The sequence below is a fragment of the Homarus americanus genome, unplaced genomic scaffold, assembly GCF_018991925.1.
Source record: "Homarus americanus isolate GMGI-L3 unplaced genomic scaffold, GMGI_Hamer_2.0 scaffold20465, whole genome shotgun sequence".
NCBI classification, from domain to species: Eukaryota; Metazoa; Arthropoda; class Malacostraca; order Decapoda; family Nephropidae; genus Homarus; species Homarus americanus.
Window position 1 is genome coordinate 3,824,209 of NW_024756914.1, and position 20,971 is coordinate 3,845,179.

General features: G+C 37.0%; 1 protein-coding gene and 1 non-coding gene across 4 annotated transcripts in view; one reads left to right on the forward strand and one right to left on the reverse strand.

The window, feature by feature from the left end:
* Nucleotides 1-667: 667 nt before the first annotated feature.
* On the reverse strand, nucleotides 668-749 carry Trnas-cga. Its single transcript has one exon. It is a non-coding gene; the product is annotated as a tRNA-Ser (tRNA).
* Nucleotides 750-2,920: 2,171 nt separating this feature from the next.
* The window catches only part of LOC121857094 (chromosome transmission fidelity protein 18 homolog), a 38,171-nt gene continuing 20,120 nt past the window's right edge, over nucleotides 2,921-20,971 (forward strand). The window contains exons 1-8 of one of the 3 annotated variants that reach the window (XM_042352961.1): nucleotides 2,921-3,416; nucleotides 10,160-10,282; nucleotides 10,871-10,996; nucleotides 11,524-11,698; nucleotides 15,802-16,006; nucleotides 17,862-18,014; nucleotides 19,590-19,698; nucleotides 19,826-19,908. In XM_042352961.1, coding sequence (XP_042208895.1) covers nucleotides 10,249-10,282; nucleotides 10,871-10,996; nucleotides 11,524-11,698; nucleotides 15,802-16,006; nucleotides 17,862-18,014; nucleotides 19,590-19,698; nucleotides 19,826-19,908 — 885 coding nt within the window. In that variant the 5' untranslated portion in view covers nucleotides 2,921-3,416; nucleotides 10,160-10,248. Of the gene's footprint in view, nucleotides 3,417-10,159; nucleotides 10,283-10,870; nucleotides 10,997-11,523; nucleotides 11,699-15,801; nucleotides 16,007-17,861; nucleotides 18,015-19,589; nucleotides 19,699-19,825; nucleotides 19,909-20,971 lie in introns of those variants that run through there. The other 2 variants (XM_042352960.1, XM_042352962.1) reach the window with 2 other exon arrangements.

A 20,971-nucleotide genomic window follows, 5' to 3' on the forward strand; every position in this document is an offset into this window, starting at 1 on the left:
TATCTTAAGCACTCATATCCCATGTTCATTTACAAAGCTTAACATATTACAGAACACACATTACTCTGCCGACCAACAATAGAAATATTATCTGTAAATTAACCTCTATTTTTCTAGCTTCTAACCTAACCTTACCCAACCCTTTGTTATAAATTTTGTGCCAAAGTATATTGCCACCACCTTTGCATCACCATTGTTGTCACCGTGGGCAGTCTGTCGAGTTTTTGTGTATAGCTCAACATTCTCAAGTAGCCTTAACTAGACGTGCTTTGGTGTCCCTCTCGAGATGCTCTTCGTTATTTTGTGTTATAACTTAGCCCTTGTACCAGGCTGTCATCTCATTTCTTATTTCTTCTTTTTTCATCCTATAATTCTTGTGTTTTTTAACAAAAATATATTGAATTTGGTATTTTTATTCTCATACTTAATGTACAGTATATTGATGACATGTATTTGTTAATGTGCAGTAAACACTTCGTAAACAGTCTCCATTAACCCCGACACTACGGGGACGCCACTTCTAATAATTGATTTGACTATCATCATACGATTTTATTTCCGCTCAGTGGCGACATCGTACACAGCGCAGTAACATCGTACATTATAACATCAGCACTTGCCAACCAATGATTCTAAGGTGTTTTCCAACATGCAGAAAATGTGCCATCGCTGTGGACAGGATTCGAACCTGTGCGGGCAGGGCCCAATGGATTTCGAGTCCATCTCCTTAACCACTCGGACACCACAGCTACAAATAGTAAGTGTTTGCAGCTTAGTTTGTTATTTTCTTATCAAGCGATTCTTAATTAATATAATTATATGATTATCAAACTATTGATTGTAATAAATAAGAATAAGTTTTTAGCACTAAACGTTTTTACTCCTGTTACAAATAATAAAGTATTATAAACAGAGATCACAGTACATTGCTCCCTCAAAGTTATAAACACGGAGTTTTGGATGTCAGGAGAGAATTTGAATTTAATAATGATTTAGAAGGAATTTTATAAGAAGAGATAACAACGGTCTTTCACGGAAGATGAAGGTTTCCCGTGTAACGTTCACAACTGTTTTCTCTACCGAATGCCTAAAATTTATTGTTCAATTACATAGAAGAAAAAATAGGATGACAATGGCAGCGTGGCATTAAGAAAGTAGCTATTGGAGGCAAGTGTGAGGGGGGGGGGGTGTGGATATAGCGGGTGGGTTGCCGCAGCTGTGGGGCGCCGTGTCCTCCCTGACTCAACTTACTGGGGTCACCGCTGGCTAGGCTGCTGCTACGTGCACATTGCTGTTTGGATTGCACAACCTATCTCCTTATAGCAGCAGGTTGTTTATCAATTCTAAGCTTTGTAAACCATAATATTTTATAAAAAAAAACGTTAGTATCAATACCAAGGGAGAAGTACACAGAATTAGCGCCTTAGCAATCATTGTGAAACATTCGATTTCGGAAGTGTGTTATCCCAGCCCGCGGCAAGTGGAGTGAAATGTATTCACATAGCGGATGGCGGCACTGTATACCACCCAGGCTTATGCAGCGCTTTTGACAACCTCCTTACGAATTCGAATGGCACACGCATTTTGATGAGCTGGATAGGTTGGGGGTGGTACCCATCTCTGATTACTTTAATTGGTTTATATTCTTAGGGTATGAGTGAAGCTTTCAGGAGGTCACCGATTACTCCATTTGTGTTTATATATAGTTTCTGGTCGTCAAATTGATTTAGAGAGGCTAATGATTGCGCTGGGTACAGAGTAACATTGTCTATTTACATAGTGAATGTTCAAACGGAGTTGCATTTTTAGTACTACAGGGCTTTTAGCGTCAATGATAATGGGTTACTTGTGTTTTAACTGTTGGTTTGATTAAGAATTTAAAATTCTACTTCGTATCCATATGAGGTTGACTTGTTAGGGAACTTTGGTGTTTGTTTGTTTTTTAGTCGACGTTATATTAAATAACATTTACCCTGACGTTTTGGATTTTCCGATTGATGTTGCTTTTATTCTGCTAAGCAAAGGCTAAAGACAGCTTCTCCTATTTTTCGTGGGTTTTAGTTTAATATTCGTTGGGATTGTATTGGATTTTGACTTTGATTCTAATTCAATGGGAGGCCCTGACTAACTTTATTAGTGACTAAAAGTATTTTTTTAAATAAAGGATTTATTATATTGTTCTTTACTATATTTTATTTAAAACAAAAGTCTCGTCTTCTGGTATATTGACTTTAATCTCTCAGTGAAGATCTTATAAGGAAGCCTGTAAGAAAAAAAATACCATGTGAAAGAAATACTGGAGCACATAAACAGATTATGAAGCCTAAATGTGGCCAATTAGAAAATTAGATTAGTGTGCTGTCAGGTTGTTGATATATTAACAAGCGTGTTATCTGGTGGATGTTATATTAAAGGAGTGTGTGGTTAAGTGGCTATTATATTAAACGAGTGTGTTGTTCGGTGGTTGTAATATTAAAAGTGTGTTGTTAGGTGGTTGTTATATTAAACGATTGTTATCAAGTAGTTCCATTTAACGTAATAATAATAATAATAATAATAATAATAATAATAATAATAATAAACGGTTTATTAATAGAGTTGCAGCTGGTGGCTGAAAATATACGTACAGACTTACATTTGATTTAGACATAATGATATAATATGCATTGAATACATTTACAGGGCTGTACAGTACATAAATCAGGAGTTGTTTATTATTTTAACAATAGATGGGATGGTGCTGTTCTTATATCTATCGGTGCGGGCTCTTATGGGTTGAATTTTGTTACAGTGGCGGACTGCGCGAGGTGGGTGGGGGGCTGCCGGTGGCAGGAGGTGGCGATGAGGAGGGGCATCACGTGCGCGCGCGAGTGTGCGTGTGTGTGTGTGTGTATGTATCAGTGGGACAGGTGTTTGAAGTGCTTGAATGCAGTGTCGGAAAAGCTGATATCGTAATATTATTGCATCAAAGTACAATGAACCCGCCTCTCAGCAGTCAAGCACACTTACGCGTCACCTTTGACAACTCAAAAATAGAGGGATCATAATTATGGGAGTGCTACTTATACAATAGTAGTTATTGAACCAGGGCGACACGACGCCAGCACTCTCAGTATGCCACCTGTCAAATTTATAGACATAACAGACGGCTTGTGTCACGGCGCTACCTAGTGCCCGATTAGCAAACTAAAATAGTTGCCAAATATCTCTTGTGATATCACGCTCAATTCTGGGGAGTGTTACTTCTTAATAACTATATCTTGGAGGATTCCCTGGTAAATTGTAAACAAAATCATACGCTACTATCCAAATTGGACGAGTTTCCTGCCAAAATGGACGAATTTCCTGATCCAGAAGAAGAATATGAAATGTTACACGCTGACGAGCTGGAGGTGTTGAGGGAAATGGATGGTAAGGTTTACAAGACTAGGCCTAATACTGAATTGATGTCACTGCCTTTTTGCATACAGGTACAGGAACCTAATTTATCCATGGCCAAACAGCTTGCTTTTTTGCATAATTGCCAACATTTAGTGTTATTAAGCAAAAAGGCCAACTTTTTGATCTTTTTGTAAAAGGGCTAATTTCGCAAAAAATGCTCTACCAGGTTACATATACACGGCAAAGTCTTTGTTTTGCTGTGAAATTCTTTTAAAAGCCAGAGGTATCAATAAGCCAATGCATTATAACTTACGTAAATTAACCATAATATATTCTGAGACTGATAGGCTTGGTTGTTTCATAGTTGGTCCTCAGTAAGATATACAGTATGCTGCTTATAAAGTGCGTATGGGTATTTGATATTTTGCCGTAACCGGTTAAGTTCCTACTAACGCTATTTTTCCGTGAGTGCACTCTGATTGGCGAAGTACTTTCTGTTTAATATGACGGGGGTCCACTCCCTGCCTAGGAAGTTAGGTAAGGTTAGGTGGGTTTCTTTGGTTGGTTAGGTCAGGTTCTAGTAAATGTTGCCCTTTTTTATAATGATAACATCTGTGTAAAAATAAAAAAAATCGAACAACTCCTGGTTAGGTATGTTTATAAATAACAATAATAATGGTTGCCCCTTGAAGACGAGGATGACTGACCCAAGGGCCACCTAGACATGAATTTGTTTAAGGTGTAGAAGCTGTTGCCAACACAACGACCACACCCCAAGTTAACGAACTGCAGAACCCAGTGTTAAGGAATAGTCCGAAAAGACCGGACAACTCGCCAACTTCACTGGCTAACTATTACCCTGGAATATGATCTGCAAATCGATTAACATTCAGGTCCCCAATTACTGCTGGGTAGACAAAGGCAAATGGTGTAAAGAAACTTCCCCATAGTTTCGCCCTGCCTGGCGACCTGTGGTGTTGTGGTCAGCGTGCTCACCCTGTAAGCTAGCGGACTCGGGTTCGATCCTTCATTTTTTTACGGTTATAATCTTATTTATGAACGTGTTCGTGTGGAAATGCTTTTCACAGCAATACTGTACTGTGAAATTGAACTGGGTTTGTCTTCAAAGACTACAATCATTCACTGCTTCCTCAACGACGTGGCTCGCCGCTCCCCCCGTCTCAATAACAGTAAGTTCGCTCACGGCAGGTGTTAAATTATGCTTGATTAGGTTAGGTTTAGGCTAAGTTAGGTTAGGGTTAACTTGAACATTTAAAAAAACCACTTTTTAACACATTTGCCATAACTACGACAGTGTCCGCTATAAAGCAGTGAAATTATGGTTTTTGTAAATTTGTTTTCTTTGAAAATTCAGGGGCTGTGAAATTATAAATAATTCACAAAAACTGCACCAAAACTAACCATGCTATGATTTTTTTCCTTGAGAAGAGAATTTTGTTACTGCAAGTATAATATGAATTTGGGTAATGCTGTACCACGAATTTTGCACATAAACCACCTATTTTAGACTACAGGTACTCCTCGACTTATGACCTACTCGACTTACGACCACCCGGACATGCGACGGCCGCAGTCTTACCAAAAGATTTTCAAATTACGTATTTTCGAGTCCCTTATGTTAGCGATTGCGCTGTGTACTGACAAAATTTTCGTTTGTAATTCCCTTTAAAATGGCTGGCAAGCTGAAAAGTGAGAGTTTTGTGGTGCTGAGAAGAAAAAGAGACCCATTTTAGATTTTCTTTATTATTTTCGCATTTTCGACCAATTCTACTTACGACCTGGATTTGGGTCCCTAACCCCGTCGAAAGTCGGGGACTGCTTGTAATTGTGTACATATTAACTACAACTTCTCTCTTATCAGTGAAAATGCTGTAAATTACTGTAGTTGCAAGAATTGCAGTTTTTTTTTTTCATCCTAGTCATTAATTTGTAGGTGATGATCCAGATGAGTAGAACATATATATACTTTTTTACCCTCATGATGGTGACAGAAAGTGCACGAATAATAAGATTTGGGTGATAAATTTTTTTGTTAGTGGATACAGGTACACCAGTTGTATGCCAAAAATCACACTGGACGTTGGTAAGGCAGTCGGAATGATGGACCGAGTTGTTAATGATTAGTTTATAGGTAAGGTTTGATTAAGTTAGATTACATGTAGATTAGTCAGAAAGAAGGTCATCTTAGTAACTATCATTGGTAATTCTGGAGCAGATGGCAGTAATACTGGAGGTGTTGGCTAATACCAGAAAGAGTTGTTTAATTTTGTTAATTTTTTCTACAGATGTTCTTATCATATTAAGTATTTAAAATTTTAATTTTAATTATTCAAGTACAGGTATGTAAATACAGTAATATCACCGTTAGGCAGCGTCCCTCAAACCTGGAACTATCAGATAGCCGGTATTGAAAGTTCCGAGAGGGGCATTTTCTGGAAAATTTCTAGAAAGCTTTCCCAGTACCCAGAAAATTCTGGAGATTGGAGAGTTTTTTCTGGGTTTGAGAGATGAAAATCAGGCGCATTTTTCGGAAATTCTGAGAAATTTTTTCCTATACCTGTAAAATTCTGGGGATGAGGATAATATTTTTCCGGGTTCAAAAGATGATGTACTGTACATTTACACCATGGACTGGTACCGTATTGTTATTAATTCTATGACTGATACCCAATGAAGTCTTCATATATCACTCATAGATAAGATCATGAACACGTACAGTGGTCCCTCGGTTAACGAGATTTCGGTTAACGAGTTACCTTCCATGAGATTCTTAACTTTGGTTAACGAGCAATCCCTCGATTAACGAGTTTCTTACGAGCCGACCTTAACATGTTTTCGCTTGCATTTGGCGGTCCACCAGCTGTAGTATTAGACCGCCAATACAGTAATCGGTTCTAGGGCTTATATTCCTTACCATTTTAGTAAATATCAAAAAGTTTACAGTATTCAATAATTTTAAAAGTTTAATATTAAATGTTTTAGTAATTTTAAAAATTATTGAACATAATTGAAGGTAGAGAAACTAGTTTCTGGCACGCCATCCAGCCTTGCAACATACCAAACAGGCGTTAGTCTCTCTCTCTCTCTCTTCAGTGGAGGTAACATCTTGCTTGAGACACTCTTCAACTAAACGCTTTTTTTTCTGTTTGCAAGCAAATTATTGGTCATTTTGAAATTTATTTTACATATTGACAATATATAATGCAGTGCAGTGTTGATTTAAAGAAAATAATCTTGAATTACACCAAAAGAACTAAAATTTTATGGGTGAAATGGCACCATGGGGTGACTTCTCTTCCACCCCAATGCCTTCTCTACTCCCTTCTCCACCCCCATTCTAATTCCCATCATCATCATCATCCAGGAGCCTTCTACATACTCACCTCAAAGTAAGTGTACTTTTCTACCCTTTTTGTTGAATTTAGGCAATTTTCGGTGAGCTGGAACCAGTTACCCAAAAACCCATTGAAACAATGGTTTCAGTTAACGAGTTTTTCGGTTAACGAGCAACCTTCTAGAACGGATTGTGCTCATTAACCGAGGGACCACTGTACATCTCTTTTTCTTTTACTTGTATCCTCATCTCCACTAATCGGCTTGTTAGCCACTCGGGTGGTTGGTCACGTCTCTGTTACACACACACTGTTGGCAAATACTGTACTGGCTCCAGAATGTATGTGCCTGCGCCATTGTTGGTAAAGTCTGGTCATGAATCAGCTCACACTCATTGCTATCACAACACTGGTAAATTGTTCCAAGAGTTTACCGTTCTCAGTCTAAAAAAGTTTCCCCTGACAATTTTCTGAACTTGTGACTTCTTCAAATTTGAGCTGTGACCTCTAGTGAGGTGCACATCCACCAACTCCCAGTATAAACACCGAATTGTGTAATGCCCTTCGAGATGTTTAGACTTCAATTAAGTCACCCCTTGCCCGCCTATAGCAAAAGATAGGCAATTGCAGGCATTCTAATCTCTCTGGATAATTGCGGTGTTGTAGTGCAGGCACCAGTCTGGTGGTCCTCCATGGGACATTTTCAATCAACTGACACTTTCTAGCATATCTTGGGGACCAGACATGGTGACAGTACGCCAAACAGGAAGCCCCTTACTCTTGAAGAGCATTAAAAGGGATGAACTGTCTAGATATCTGAACCTTTTTAGAAGACCTACTAGATTAGTTCCTTGATTCACTTTTATAAATTTGGGTTTACCTATTGCTATAAAGTTCATCATGGCATTAAATATTTCCAGTTCAACTCGGGTTGATAGATTACTATAGAATGGACTAAAATGTACAGAGGCAATCAAAGAGTGTAGTACCCATAGATGCATTGTCATATTCCTAGCAAACATGCAGAAGTACTATACAGTACAGGGTATAGCTGAATTCACATAATTGTGAGCTAGATTAGCTTGGGAACCTGATCTGTATCTGTGTGTAGCACTGTAAAGGTATCCCCTGATTTACGATGTTTCGCTTGAACGATGATGATGTATTAAGACCACCCCTCTATTTACGATAATTTTTTTTAATGAATGATGGTCATCGTCTGGCCAAAATCGCTGAAGCGCAGAATATGGAACGCATCTCTTGCTGCACTTTTCAGCTGCGGTCTATCCACGCACTGCCACCTGTGGTGATCGCACATACTTATGATCATGTAGCTCAGTAGGAGGGCATCACTATTGTTCACATTATACTCTATTTTGGTGACTTAAGTAATTTTTGGTATGTTTTTTGTGACTAAGAGTGCTTTGCCTCTATTGTTGTGAACAAGATGTGAGCAGTGTTGGCCGCTATCATTGTTTTTACGTTATCATCTTTCGCTCTGTTTTTGTGATTGAAGTGAGCACTGAACATGTCTGGGAAGGTCAAGGCATCCAGGAAAACTGTCTCTGTAGGTGAAGCTTGACTCCCTAGAGGTTGTGAGGGAGTGAGAGTGACGTCTACTCCACCTACAAGAGCTCCCTTAGCCTCAAAGGGACATGTAATTATTACCAGACTTGTTCTTAATGATGTGGTGAATGTTTTTTAATTGTGTTTTAGGTACCGGTATACAGTACAGTATTATTATTGTAGGAATTTTATTTTTGGTGATACATGTGGGTGTTGTACTGGCTGGGAACGTATTCCATTGAACTTCGAGTTACAATGATCCCAGTTTACGATATTTTGACTTGCAATGGGGTTTTCAGAACATAGCCCCATCATAATTTGAGGGATACCTGTAATTAAAAGATAGCAGATGTTTAGCTTGTCAGTAACTCATGGAACAACAATACAGATGGGTTAAGAATATACCGGTAAGTGAGGTAATTAATTATTGTTATAAACACCTTTCGCCGATTACCCAGCTTTCACCACTGGTTACCAGTGGCCTGGGTTGTATATACAGAAGTAGTCTTTTCTCTTTATATTGCTCACAACAATTCCACAATACTTGAACAACAATTATCTTTAACTGTCACTAGGCCTGTACTTCACACTCTGAACAGAAATGGTCGACTACTACCCCAAATGCCTCGCTGGTGCTATTTATACATCTCAGGCACCTAGTGTGTTCCAGGTCAGAATTAGATATGCCTGGAAAGCTATAGAATGATCTAGGGTTATAATATGTAAATAAATCATAACAAAAATGATGCAATTCATTCTAGAAAATTCTTACATAGGTAATACATCAACATATACAAGAATATCTCCCAAAACTTGCCAAAATAACTGTTGCTTGGATTAGAAAAAAATTATAATACTAAATTATGCCTTGGCATAACAGTGCAGGAGGTCTCCAACTTATAGACGTCCGACTTACGAATGCCCGCCAATACGAAAGGGTTAAAACTTGAAATTTACAGTTTATTGTATTTTATTATCTTGATGACTTATTTTTAATTTCATGTACTCTACTGTATTTTCTCATTCTATTTCTTCTTTTCTCTTAAATTAATTGATTTTAGATGTGTATAAGGACTTAGGCTATGATATAGTGGGATTTTAAACATTGTTCTGTAAGTACAGTATGCATACTGTATACTGTAGCATGTGTTCCAACTTATGAACGTCCTGAGGAATGGAACTTGTTTGTAACCCGAGGACCCCTGTATATACAGTATTAATGCTGAACAGGTACTGTACTGTAAAAGTACAATAGAAGAAACTGATAAAAATGGTATTAACCACTATAAATTATATGAAATAGTGCAATTTCTCATTTTACTCTATCCTTGTTCCTTTTTATACTTTCATGTCTTTCGTTGAAAATTACCACACCCAGTAAGGTAAGCAATAAGTTATTTAACAGGAGTCAGATGTAAGAAGGGTGTTGTCTAGTTGACTCTATTGAATATTTAAGGTTTTCTCTGAGTATTTGTCTCCTGTACTAACATTGGTATTCTGAAAAGAAAGTTGCAGATCTGGATAAACAAGCTTTGCACCATTGCCCAGCGTACTTCATTAAATCTGTAAACTTAAGTCTGAAATGTTCAGTTTAGTATGATGCTATTGGGCAATACCACGTATACAGGTATATCTTTTGAATTTTTCAAACTTCCTCACATATTTATTTAGTATAGTTACTAGAAAAAAAAATAAAAAAATATATATATATATATATATATATATATATATATATATATATATATATATATATATATATATATATATATATATATATATATATATATATATATATATATATATATATATATATATATACTGTGTTGAGAACTTCATATAATATTGTTTATTTTTATCAGATTTTGATGAAGATGCATCACTACAAGCAGCATGTATTCCACCAAGTATCAAACGTAGTCTCAAATTTAAGAGTCCTCCAGGAGTGAAAATGGCGCCAAAGGAAAGTGCTTCTTCGCGTGACAGTAAGTGTTCACTGTAAACGGAAAGAAAGAATTGTGTAAAGTGATGCTGGTGACGGTTTAGTGGGTGGGTGAAGTAGAGGTGAGAGAACTGGGACTGGAGACTACAATAAATTGGACTTATATTATAAGCTAATGTATATGATATTTTATGTACTGTATAGTATTCCTACTTCCCAAAGCCTCTTATGAGGGATAAATTAATAGATGTACTGTATATCACATGGTTTCGTGAATTTAAGAGACATATGGAACTTATGATTTTTGTAACTGGATGATATGAATATTTTGGTGTAGATGATATTGTATAGTACATGCAGACCACCAGATGTTACACTAAATGCAAGAGAGGTATTCTCAGGTTATAGGCTAAGATATAATAAGTTGTATCAAAGAGTGCTAAATGGGAAACTGTGAGGTGAAGAAGTAATTGATCCAAATTACTGTACTTGGGAACATTCTCTGTTTCTCATGACTGTGGTTACTTACTCAGTATATAGAGACAAATAAAATGTTGAATCCTTAATTTTATTGTATATCACCGGACACAAAAGATGTTACTGTACTAAATTTTCTTGTGCATCAACAAAGGTTTATCCGAGCTGACCTTACTGGATGAAAGCCGAAATGGGAACCGTAATGCTCAGAAGAGGGTCGTGGACGATCTGTTTGAGGATGATGTGGACCAGTTCTTGAATGAAGATATAATGGGAAATAGTAAGTACGGTATCATGGACAAGAGTGCAGTAATAATATCTTGTTTAGTAATATAATTAGCATTAGTGATATCCCCAAATATGAACGTACGTACCTTATACAGTATTTGTGAGAGATTTTATTGTGGAACTTTTATTTATTTATTTATTATTATTATTATTATTATTATTATTATTATTATTATTATTATTATCATCATTATCATCATCATCATCATCGGAATGAAGAAATATTAATTATTTGTTAACATCTTCCAAGTCCCTTTCATATTTCATTATACTGCCATATCCTTGGTCACTTAATTTACCTTACTTAATTTCTAATCATTACTTAATCTACTCTTTTAAACTATGGGCCAAGATAACCTTTTCGGTCCTGCCTGATTGTCCCTACAATAACTTGAGAAAAGGTTTGTGGATTTACACCAAACTTGATAGGATTGATCAGCATATAACACTACATTTTAGTTAGCTTTTGCATATTTGTAAGAACAGATACAGTTTATTTAATATCGCTCTTCTATTTAGAAAAGAAAAGACATAAACCGTTGGTTCCACAAGTGGGTGTAGGCATTAGAGATCCAACATTTGATCTCGCTGCCCATGAAGCAGACCTTTCCTTGATTGAACGGATTACTGAGGTACGCAAAACTCTCTATGTCAGTGAATTCCTGGAGTCTGCACCGTTAACTACAGATGTGAGGTTTGTGTTTTGTCCTGGTATTTTTTACTTCCACTTTAAATGAATAGTTATTGGAATTCTTAATTGTTGTTTATAAAGTATTATGGTTACAGTATTATATAATAACAACATGATCCTCCTTGTATTACAAATGCAGTCTCTCTTATCTTTTTTCTCTCTCATCTCACTCGGATTCTAATTCCTTTTATTTTATTGAGATGTACAGCACAGTAGTACTGACATAATTCATAGGCACAGGTATACCCTGAAAACCAATGCCTTATTCAGATTTTAATGTTACTGTACTTTGCTAAATTTCATTACATTTCAACTCCTTTCCTTTAAAGAAAAAATAATTGTACTGAAATTTAATCAATTGCAAAATGATGAATTCAGGAATATGTACTATCCAATCTTCAAGGGAAAATACTCCTTAACAGAAGTAAGCAAGATTTGTACCTGCCATTTTGGGTCTACTGACTAGTGATGCATATGGCAACACAGCAATACCAGCATAAGTTTTTTTATTATTAGTTTTACATTATCAGAGAAACTTACTTTTTAGAAATTCATGTGATATTATAGTTATGTTATACGGGGAAGTAAGTCACTCAAACACACTGATACAGGGGTGTTGTTCAGACTCGGGATCATACACCTCTGTTTTGATTATTTCAGCAATATTTACAGATAGATTTTTCATCATTGCAACAGATAATTAACCCTTAAGCCCCGGGTTAGGGTGCCAAAAAATATTTTTTAACCTTTTTAAATGATAAAACAATAAAAAAGGAAGTAAGAAAAACTATATATTGACCCTCTAGAAACTTCCCTGGCAGTGCGGACGGAGGGGGGGAGATAAGGGGACAGCTTGTTGACGACGTTCGAGCACTCGTGATCAACTACGCACTTAGCAGTTATTTTTAGCTTGCCTTTGTGTCTGGGAGTGCCATTAATGCATATATTTACTGGTCATAATACTTATTTTCTATAAATAACAAATTTAGAATTTATTTTATTTGCATTATTTTTCATAAAAAATGCTCGGCGACAGACACGCAGTCTGTCGCCAGGCTGTCTGGCTGTCTTTGTGTTTGGTAGAGCAAGTAATGCGTAGAAATAATTATTGGAATAATAATTCCACAAATAAATACATTTATAACATAATCATAACATTATTTTCCAGCAATTCTGTACTACACTATAATACAACTACACTACTTTTAGCAATATTACTTTGATACATCATGGTAAAATGAACAAACAATGAAATGAAACAAACAAAAGTAGGTAATTATGTTCAGGAAGCTTCCCTGTGGCCGAGGTGTGGCGTGACAGGCAAATAGTCACACTGGAACCTGATAACCCGTGCCGGGCATTTAAGCAGTGGCGGGAAAAGGCGAGCGTTCTGAAATGTCACCCGGGGCGTATGGGTTAAAGTTAAATATTCTGACATATTAGTAATAAATATGGTGATGTCAGTAGAGACTAATAAAAATTAAGATGTACAAGTAGTAAACCATTACTATACTGTACTTGTAATTGTAAGTAAATAATACAGTACAGGAGGTCCCCGACTTACGAATGCCCATCGATATGAACGAGGTTAAACATGAAATTTACAGTACAGTATTTTATTTACCTGATAACTTATTTTTTACTTTCATTTACTGTATTTTGTCATTCTATTTCTTCTTTTGTCTTAAATTAAGTGATTTTAGATGTATATAAGAACTTGGCTATGATATAGTGGGATTTTAAACATTGTTCTGTAAGTACAGTATGAACATAGCATGTGTTCCAACTTACGTACAAATCCGACTTATGAACGTCCTCAGGAACGGAACCTTTTCGTAACCCGGGGACTCCCTGTATATATATTTAAAAGTTATTTATGTTTGTACAGTAATTATAAATAGATAATTTTATGTGTTTGCCAAAGTAACGCCAGGTGCAGCTGAACAGAAAACTAATGAATAGTCGAACACAAAAATTCAGAATTGTCGAATGTCAAAATATTCTGAACTCGGGTGATTCTGATTTTTCAGTAATTCGAATGACCCAGAGCCTCCTGTTTTGTCAAGTTAACGAGGGTATAGTGTCAACCAACACCTCATCATTTTGCAGTAAGCCATTTTCCATGCTTGCATGGGTTAGCTGTGGTTACCTGATGACAGCTCTCCATGGATGTTTCTTACCTGAGCTTTACTTTTACTTTTTTATTTTTATCCGCTTCACCACTGTTCAACTCGTTAGCCATTTGGGCAGTCGGTCACGTCTCTGTTACGCACTCTTGGCAAGTACTGGGCTTGCACTGGCTCCTTAATGTATCTGAACTTGCTCCAGTGTTGGTCAAGTTTGGTCTTGAAACAGCTCACACTTGGTGCCATCACAACACTCTTTGGCAGGTTGTTCCAAGAGTTCACAATTCTCACTCTGAAAAAGTTGGCTGTCACAGTTTTCTGGACTTGAGGCTTCTTCAACCTTGAGCTGTGACCCCTTGTGGGGCGGGCATCCACCAGCTCCAGGTATGGACACTCGACTAAGTGGTGTCCTTTGAGATGATTATACACCTCATTTAGGTCGCCCCTTGCCCTTCTGTAGTATGAGCTAGGCAGATGCAGGTGCTCTAATCTCTGGATAGATGAGGTGCCAAAGTGCAGACACCAGTCTGGTGGCCCTCCTTTGGACATTTGCAATCAACTGACAGTCCCTAGCATATCTCGGGGACCAGACTCCAGGCGGGAAGCACCTCACTCTTGAAGATCCTTACGAGGGACGGACCATCTAAATATCTGAATGACCTTCTTACTTAATAATTTAGTTGCTTGATTCACCTTTTTCTCACAATGCCCCGGGAAGTTCAGGTCATGTTAACATGCAGACTCAGGACCTTTTCGCATTCAGTCTCGATTAATGCAATTTCTTCATCTCATTGGGGCATATGATACGCCTCCTTATCATTAGTATGACCCAGGTGCATCCTCTTACACTTCGTGACATTGAATTTTAGCAGCCATTTCTTTGACCATTCTTGAAGCTCACAGAGATCTTTCTGCAGCTCATCACAGTCTGTTTGGTTCTTAATTTCCCTAAATAACTTGGCATCATCCACAAATATATGTATGGAAGAGTGTATAGCTTCTGATATGTCATTTATGAAACAAACAAACAACAATGGGCCCAATACACTGTGTTGTGGTATCCCTCTTGTCATGGGTACACAACGATTTTGTCCCATTAATCACCACACACACTTTGCGATCATGCAGAAGGTCTCCGATCCATGCTAGGACACTTCCCCGATTCCTGTACCCTTCCAGTTTAATTCTTGGCTAATGAATGAAGTGATGGATAAATTTACAGATTATGGGTGCCAATTTATTTTATGGTAGAATGTGTTCCTAATTTTGATATTTATGACAATAGAAAGTTGCCATTTGAAACTTAGCTCCCAAACCTATTAAAAATATATTTTCAAGAATGAGCCACTTTTCTTTTTATCTGAATCTCCATTAAAAGCATATGTAATATGCTTCTAGTACAGTACTCTACAGTAAATAGTATATAAAAAAATGCTGTTTTTTCAATTGAATGTATACTTGTACTTTGGAAAAAAAAAGGAGCCTTTTGAATTATTTTAGGGGGAAATTTTGGTTCTTTGGAAATCATCTCCAGTTATATTATGGAAGTTAATTGGAAAACAGGTTTGCAATTATATTATTTTGAATTACAAACAACTTTTCTGGATTACTCTACAACCCTTCCATAACTCACCATGTCTGTACACACACACTATTTTTGCTCCCAGGCCCTGATGTGGGTTATTGACCTGTGCCCTGGTGGGCTAATCCTGTAAAAGAAAAATAATTATAATAATAACGTAATTTTTGTCCTTATTGTCTTTGTTACAACAGCTTCAGCACTATATTGTTTCTGTCTCACAGAAAGTGCGTTTTTTCTCCCTTCTAAAGTGCTATTCATATACGTACAGGTACTGGTTTTCATCCCCACAAAGTTAACAATCTGTCCACCTTATGTCAGATAAATCTGGAGTTTATTTCTATGAATTTCATATTAAATCTGAAGAAAAAATTATGTGCATTATATTTTGATTATTAAAGGACAAAAAACACGGCATGTATTCATCGAAGTCTGCCAGAAGGAGCATTCCAGTCCATCACAACAGAGAGTGGTGACCGTTTTTACCTGAATAAAATGGAAGATGAGGAATGGGATAACCACATTGCTTCCATAGCTACTCACCAGAGGACAACATGTTTATTCAACACTCCATTCTCTCTACTTCGAGACCAGGCAGAAAAAGAGGTGAGTGCTGTTCAAGAGTGAATTGCAAATGCTTGTTGATTTATGTACATAAAATAAAATGCTTGGGTGAATGCTTTTATATTCAGTATGTTTTAAAGCAAAGATAAGTGGCACTTTCTGATTACTGATGTCAGGAACAGGGAATTTATTTTGTTAATTTTGCCACATACAGTGGCTAGTTTATTGTGCACCCCATACTCATCCTGTGAGTGGTAGTGCAAAAAGATTACAGAGTTGAGGTCACAAAGGGTGTGTGTGTAACAGACCCCAGTGGTCAGGATATTATGGCATTGAATGTTACAGAGTACAGTATTTCAAATACATTGTTTGTTTAGTTCTGAACATAGAGGGTGACTTATTCACACACAACTGTGTGAGTACAGCAGTGTGAGGCAATATGCCTGGCCACACACTTTGTTATTCACATTTGTGTGAGAGGTATTCAAGCACATTCTGAATGTGTGTTTTTTTCTATACATGGGAACTGACTTGGCTACTAAGTGCAAAAATGTGGATACAATCTTAATGTGTCAGCTGTCTTGCTATTAGAAATAAAGTGTTGTGCCATTTCACACACAGTGTGCTTGGACCTGACCCTTAAAGGTTCTCTCTACACACAGTGAAGAATGTAGTGTTCGAGTAAGTGGCCATGTCTAGTTGCACTTACTGTATATCCTAACTTAAGTCTAGTAGTTGCAATATCCTGTGTAATCTAGTGATTTTGTTACTTGCTCTATATACTGTACATGTTTCACTTGAAAAATCTCATTATGGTAGACATTCAATTGACTATTTCCTGTTTGCACTATCTTTTTGTGTCAAATTCATCAGCAAGTTCTTTCCTGATTACAGTTTTAAGGATTCTTGTTGACAGACCTAGATTGTATTCAACAGTGTCTTTGTTAGTCACGAGTTTGAATAGGGCATCAACTTTGTTATGTTTGCTGAGACCTATGTGAGAGGGGATCCACAACAGTTTGATCTTGACAGCCCCATCAACAAGGTACACATAATTGTGTATGGGTTAACTTAAGTGAGGATAGAGAATCAGTGATCATGAGACTCGGTATGGTTTCAACAAATTTAATGGCTGTATGTATGGCAACTAATTCAGTTTGTAGAGTGGATGCCCAGCTGTTAATTCTAACTCTTTTCTCAATTGTATCACTCGTTAGGTTGAGTCAGGGAGTTAGTCAAGTTAACATGTAGTTAAGGGGAGGCGATAATTGTTTAGGTACTGGAAATTTGGAGCTTCGCTGCTTTTCACCCTTAAATGACAGGAACTTTTTACATAGACTGTTTGTGCTTATGGGGGGATGAGGGATTTTTTTCCGGGTTTGAGAGAGATGTCTCGTAACCCGGAAGTCACTCATTTCTGGAAGTACTCTGCACCGATTGTTCCAGCAGCTAATGGTGTTAAAAGTAATGATCTTAAAAAATTACTCCAGTTGTTATACATATTCTATCTTGAAAATATTTGGGCTTTAAGAATTTTTCCTTAAATGCTGCCAGGCTCCTGAGTGTAATATTTGTATTCATTTTTTGTATCACACTGATACACTTTTTCTGTATGCAGCCAAACAGACATCAGGCTACCAGGTAGTTTATTTCTCCTTGCAAGGAAAGAGGGAATGGTGTAAAACTATGGGTAGCTCCTTATTTCATTCAGTTTTGGACACTGAAGTGCACTTCAGTTTTGGCTCCATTTTGTTAGCTCAATGTCAGGTTATTTTCATCCCATAGGAGGTTTTTGCTTCTTGAAGTGATTGATGGTAATTTTTATTTATTTTTATTTTTATTATTTTGTCTTTGTTTTGTTTTTTATATATAAATCATGACTTTTCTCTTTATCCAGCAAATTAAGCAGGATGCCAAACGAGCTGCACGCATGCAAGAGGCTGAGGATTCGGGGATGGAGTCTGGTGTGGAGGAAGATGATACTAACAAGGAAGCACTGTGGGTGGAGAAGTTTAAGCCACAACACTACCTTGACTTGCTCAGTGATGAAGTTAGTAGTATATCAAATGGAGTAATGTTTTGAAATCTGCAGAGTTTTGATATCATAGTCAGTAAATGTGAATGGCTTTAGTACAAATTTGAGTACATCCTGGATTATAGAGGTAAAACTGTTGAGTGTAAGTTATATGGCTGCTTGGTTAAAACGAGGTGAACAAAATGATTGGACAAGTCACAAGAGGAAGCAAATGTGAGTGCAAGAATTGCAGAGGAGAAAGTCTTCATTGCATTGTTGATGAAGGGATTGGCATGACTGATAGGTAAGTGGAGACTGATCAATCTGGTGAATTGTAGATAAGCGGCAGCTGATTGACCCGGTGAATGTTTATGATAATTAATCAGGGGCGGACCCAGGGGGGTCCAGACCTCCCCCTTTCATCAGAAAATTCCTATACTTTTCTTTAATGCAGCATTGCACTCAGGCATTTTTGTATTGTAAAAAGTAATTACTATTGACCTCAGAATATCTCCTAATATCAAGTGGATATGGCTTTAAAATGCCCATGATATTGGTTAGATTTAAAAATAAATTCTGTGGGACTTACAGCCGCCCCCCCCCCAAAAAATCACCTGGGTGGGTTTTTTTTGGGGGGGGGGAGGGGGGTGCTGCACTTGCCATGTTCCTCCACCCACAACTTTTTGGACCCTCCCCCCCCCTTTTTTTTATTCCAGGATCCACCCCTGTAACTGTTCAGTGATGAGGACTGTTTGATCAGGTTATTAGAATAGATACCCGTCATTGATGGAGAGTGGCTGGTGAAGTGAATAAGATAACAGAACATCTCAGTTTTATGGATCAGCAGAGATTAAGGGGATGAAGAGGTTGAGTGGATGAAATGTTAGCATATCAGCAGGTTGTGGAGATCAGGTGAAACAAGAAGTATTTGCTGGACTTACGGTAGGAATTAAAGATTGTGCTGTATAGGGTTGATTGATTTCTAATGTGGTAGAAAGACTGAGAAAAGGCTGCGAGTTTACAGAGGAAGTCGTGAACGGTGATTGTGAATGACTTGACAAAAATATGGGAAGGTACCAAGGCTATACAGTTTAATCATACAGTTGATGTTCTGTGGTTCTGAAATTTTAATCTTTCTTGGTACTTGAAGAAATAATTAATGAAGTTGTGCATTTATGTAATATTGAGATGATTTACAAGTCGAAGCTAGAGTAATATTCCTAATATTTTAAAAAATGTCTTCAGAATTATTGTTATGCTTTCATATGAATAGCCTAGTGAAGTAATCTGTATGAAATCCTTGGTTAAAATACAGTATAATAAATACACTATACCTGTATGTATATTGGTGTACAGTTTATTAATATTTACTCTTCATTAGCAACAGTTTGAATGAACATGGTGTACCAACAGTCCTGAGAAAAAAAAATAGGTGGTTGTGTCTGATGCCAGAAGCCTCTCAGACATGATGAATATTGTGGTAAATGGCTTAGTTAAAATTAAATTTAGTAGTGAAATTTGCCATTTGTCAGGTTACCCTGTACTGTACATTGGTCTAAATTACCCGTACTTGTAATGGAGTATTAATGAAAATGTCATTTATATTTTCAGTCAACTAATCGCACAGTACTTCATTGGGTGAAACTTTGGGATAAACTTGTGTTTGGTATTGATAAGAAACCTCGACAAAAAGAAGAGAAGAAAAAGGATTTCCACAAAGGTGAGAAAGTTATTTGGAGAATATATTATAATCTGACTTGTAGAAATATCTGCACATCTAAATGGTGAAGAGTAACTGAAAAATATGAAACATGAAATGTCCTTACATTTAATATTTACTTTTTCAGGTAAGCCTTTTGTGAAGTTTCCTAAAAAACCAGGAACAGAACTTTTAGATGAATTGGATGACCAAAATCGGCCAAAGCAAAAGGTCAGTAAGTCTTGTTTTATCTCTATTATCTTAGTAAGTGTTTTGCATGCTGGAATTTATGTATACAGGCAGTCTTTGACTTAAACTGGTTTGACTTATGTCAGTTTGCACTAATAGTTGGTCACCAATTGCCACCCATGTTATACTTAAAGTTTGCCACTGACTCTGTCGCTGGTTCTGGTTCTGCGCCCAAACAAACATGTGCTCCCGATCAGTCTGCCTCTTAATGTGTTAGGTGCTGTAACTGTATTTTTAGTGATTTTTTGCATTTGCTATTTATTTCATTCTTGAAAATGCTGATAAAAAGGAAAGGTCAATACTCGAGTGATGGTGTTAAAAAGAAACATAGCAAAAAGGCCATTGCCTTAGATGTGAAGAGAAAACTGATAAAATGTAGTGAGTGGATTGTTGAACCTTGAAATTGGAGGACAGTTGAACTTTGCTCGTCCAACTGTTCCAACAATTATTGGGCTCCGTAAAAATCTCCACAAAGAAGTCCATCAAAATCTCCTCAAAAATCCCTTCCAAATTCCATGACCCTGATGAAGGTGTTACTTCACCTTCACATTTTTTGCAGTAATTCCCTGTCTGTAACTGCAAACATTCAGTCCAAATAAGCCGGGAATTATGGAGAACCGAGGTAATAACTCTCAATGATATAATTGTACTTTAATACTTTAATATGATTAGGCCAAAATGAGTACACGGTGTACACTATCCAGGTGTCCCCCGATTTATGATCTCCGTATTTTCGATATTGCGCTTGTGAATGATGGTGATGTATTAAGACCACCTCCCTATTTACGATATAAAACTAAGCATGAACAACAGTCATCGTCCAGCAAAAGTATTGAATGCATCTCTTGCTGCACTTGTCAGCCACAGTGTAATCTACCACCATGCGGCCACCCAGTGCACTACAGTCTTGCTTTTTGTTCCAAGGTGATCGCAGCTGTCCGTGATCATGTACCTCAACGATTATCAGTCAGATCAGTGTTGTTACTTATTATATATATATATATATATATATATATATATATATATATATATATATATATATATA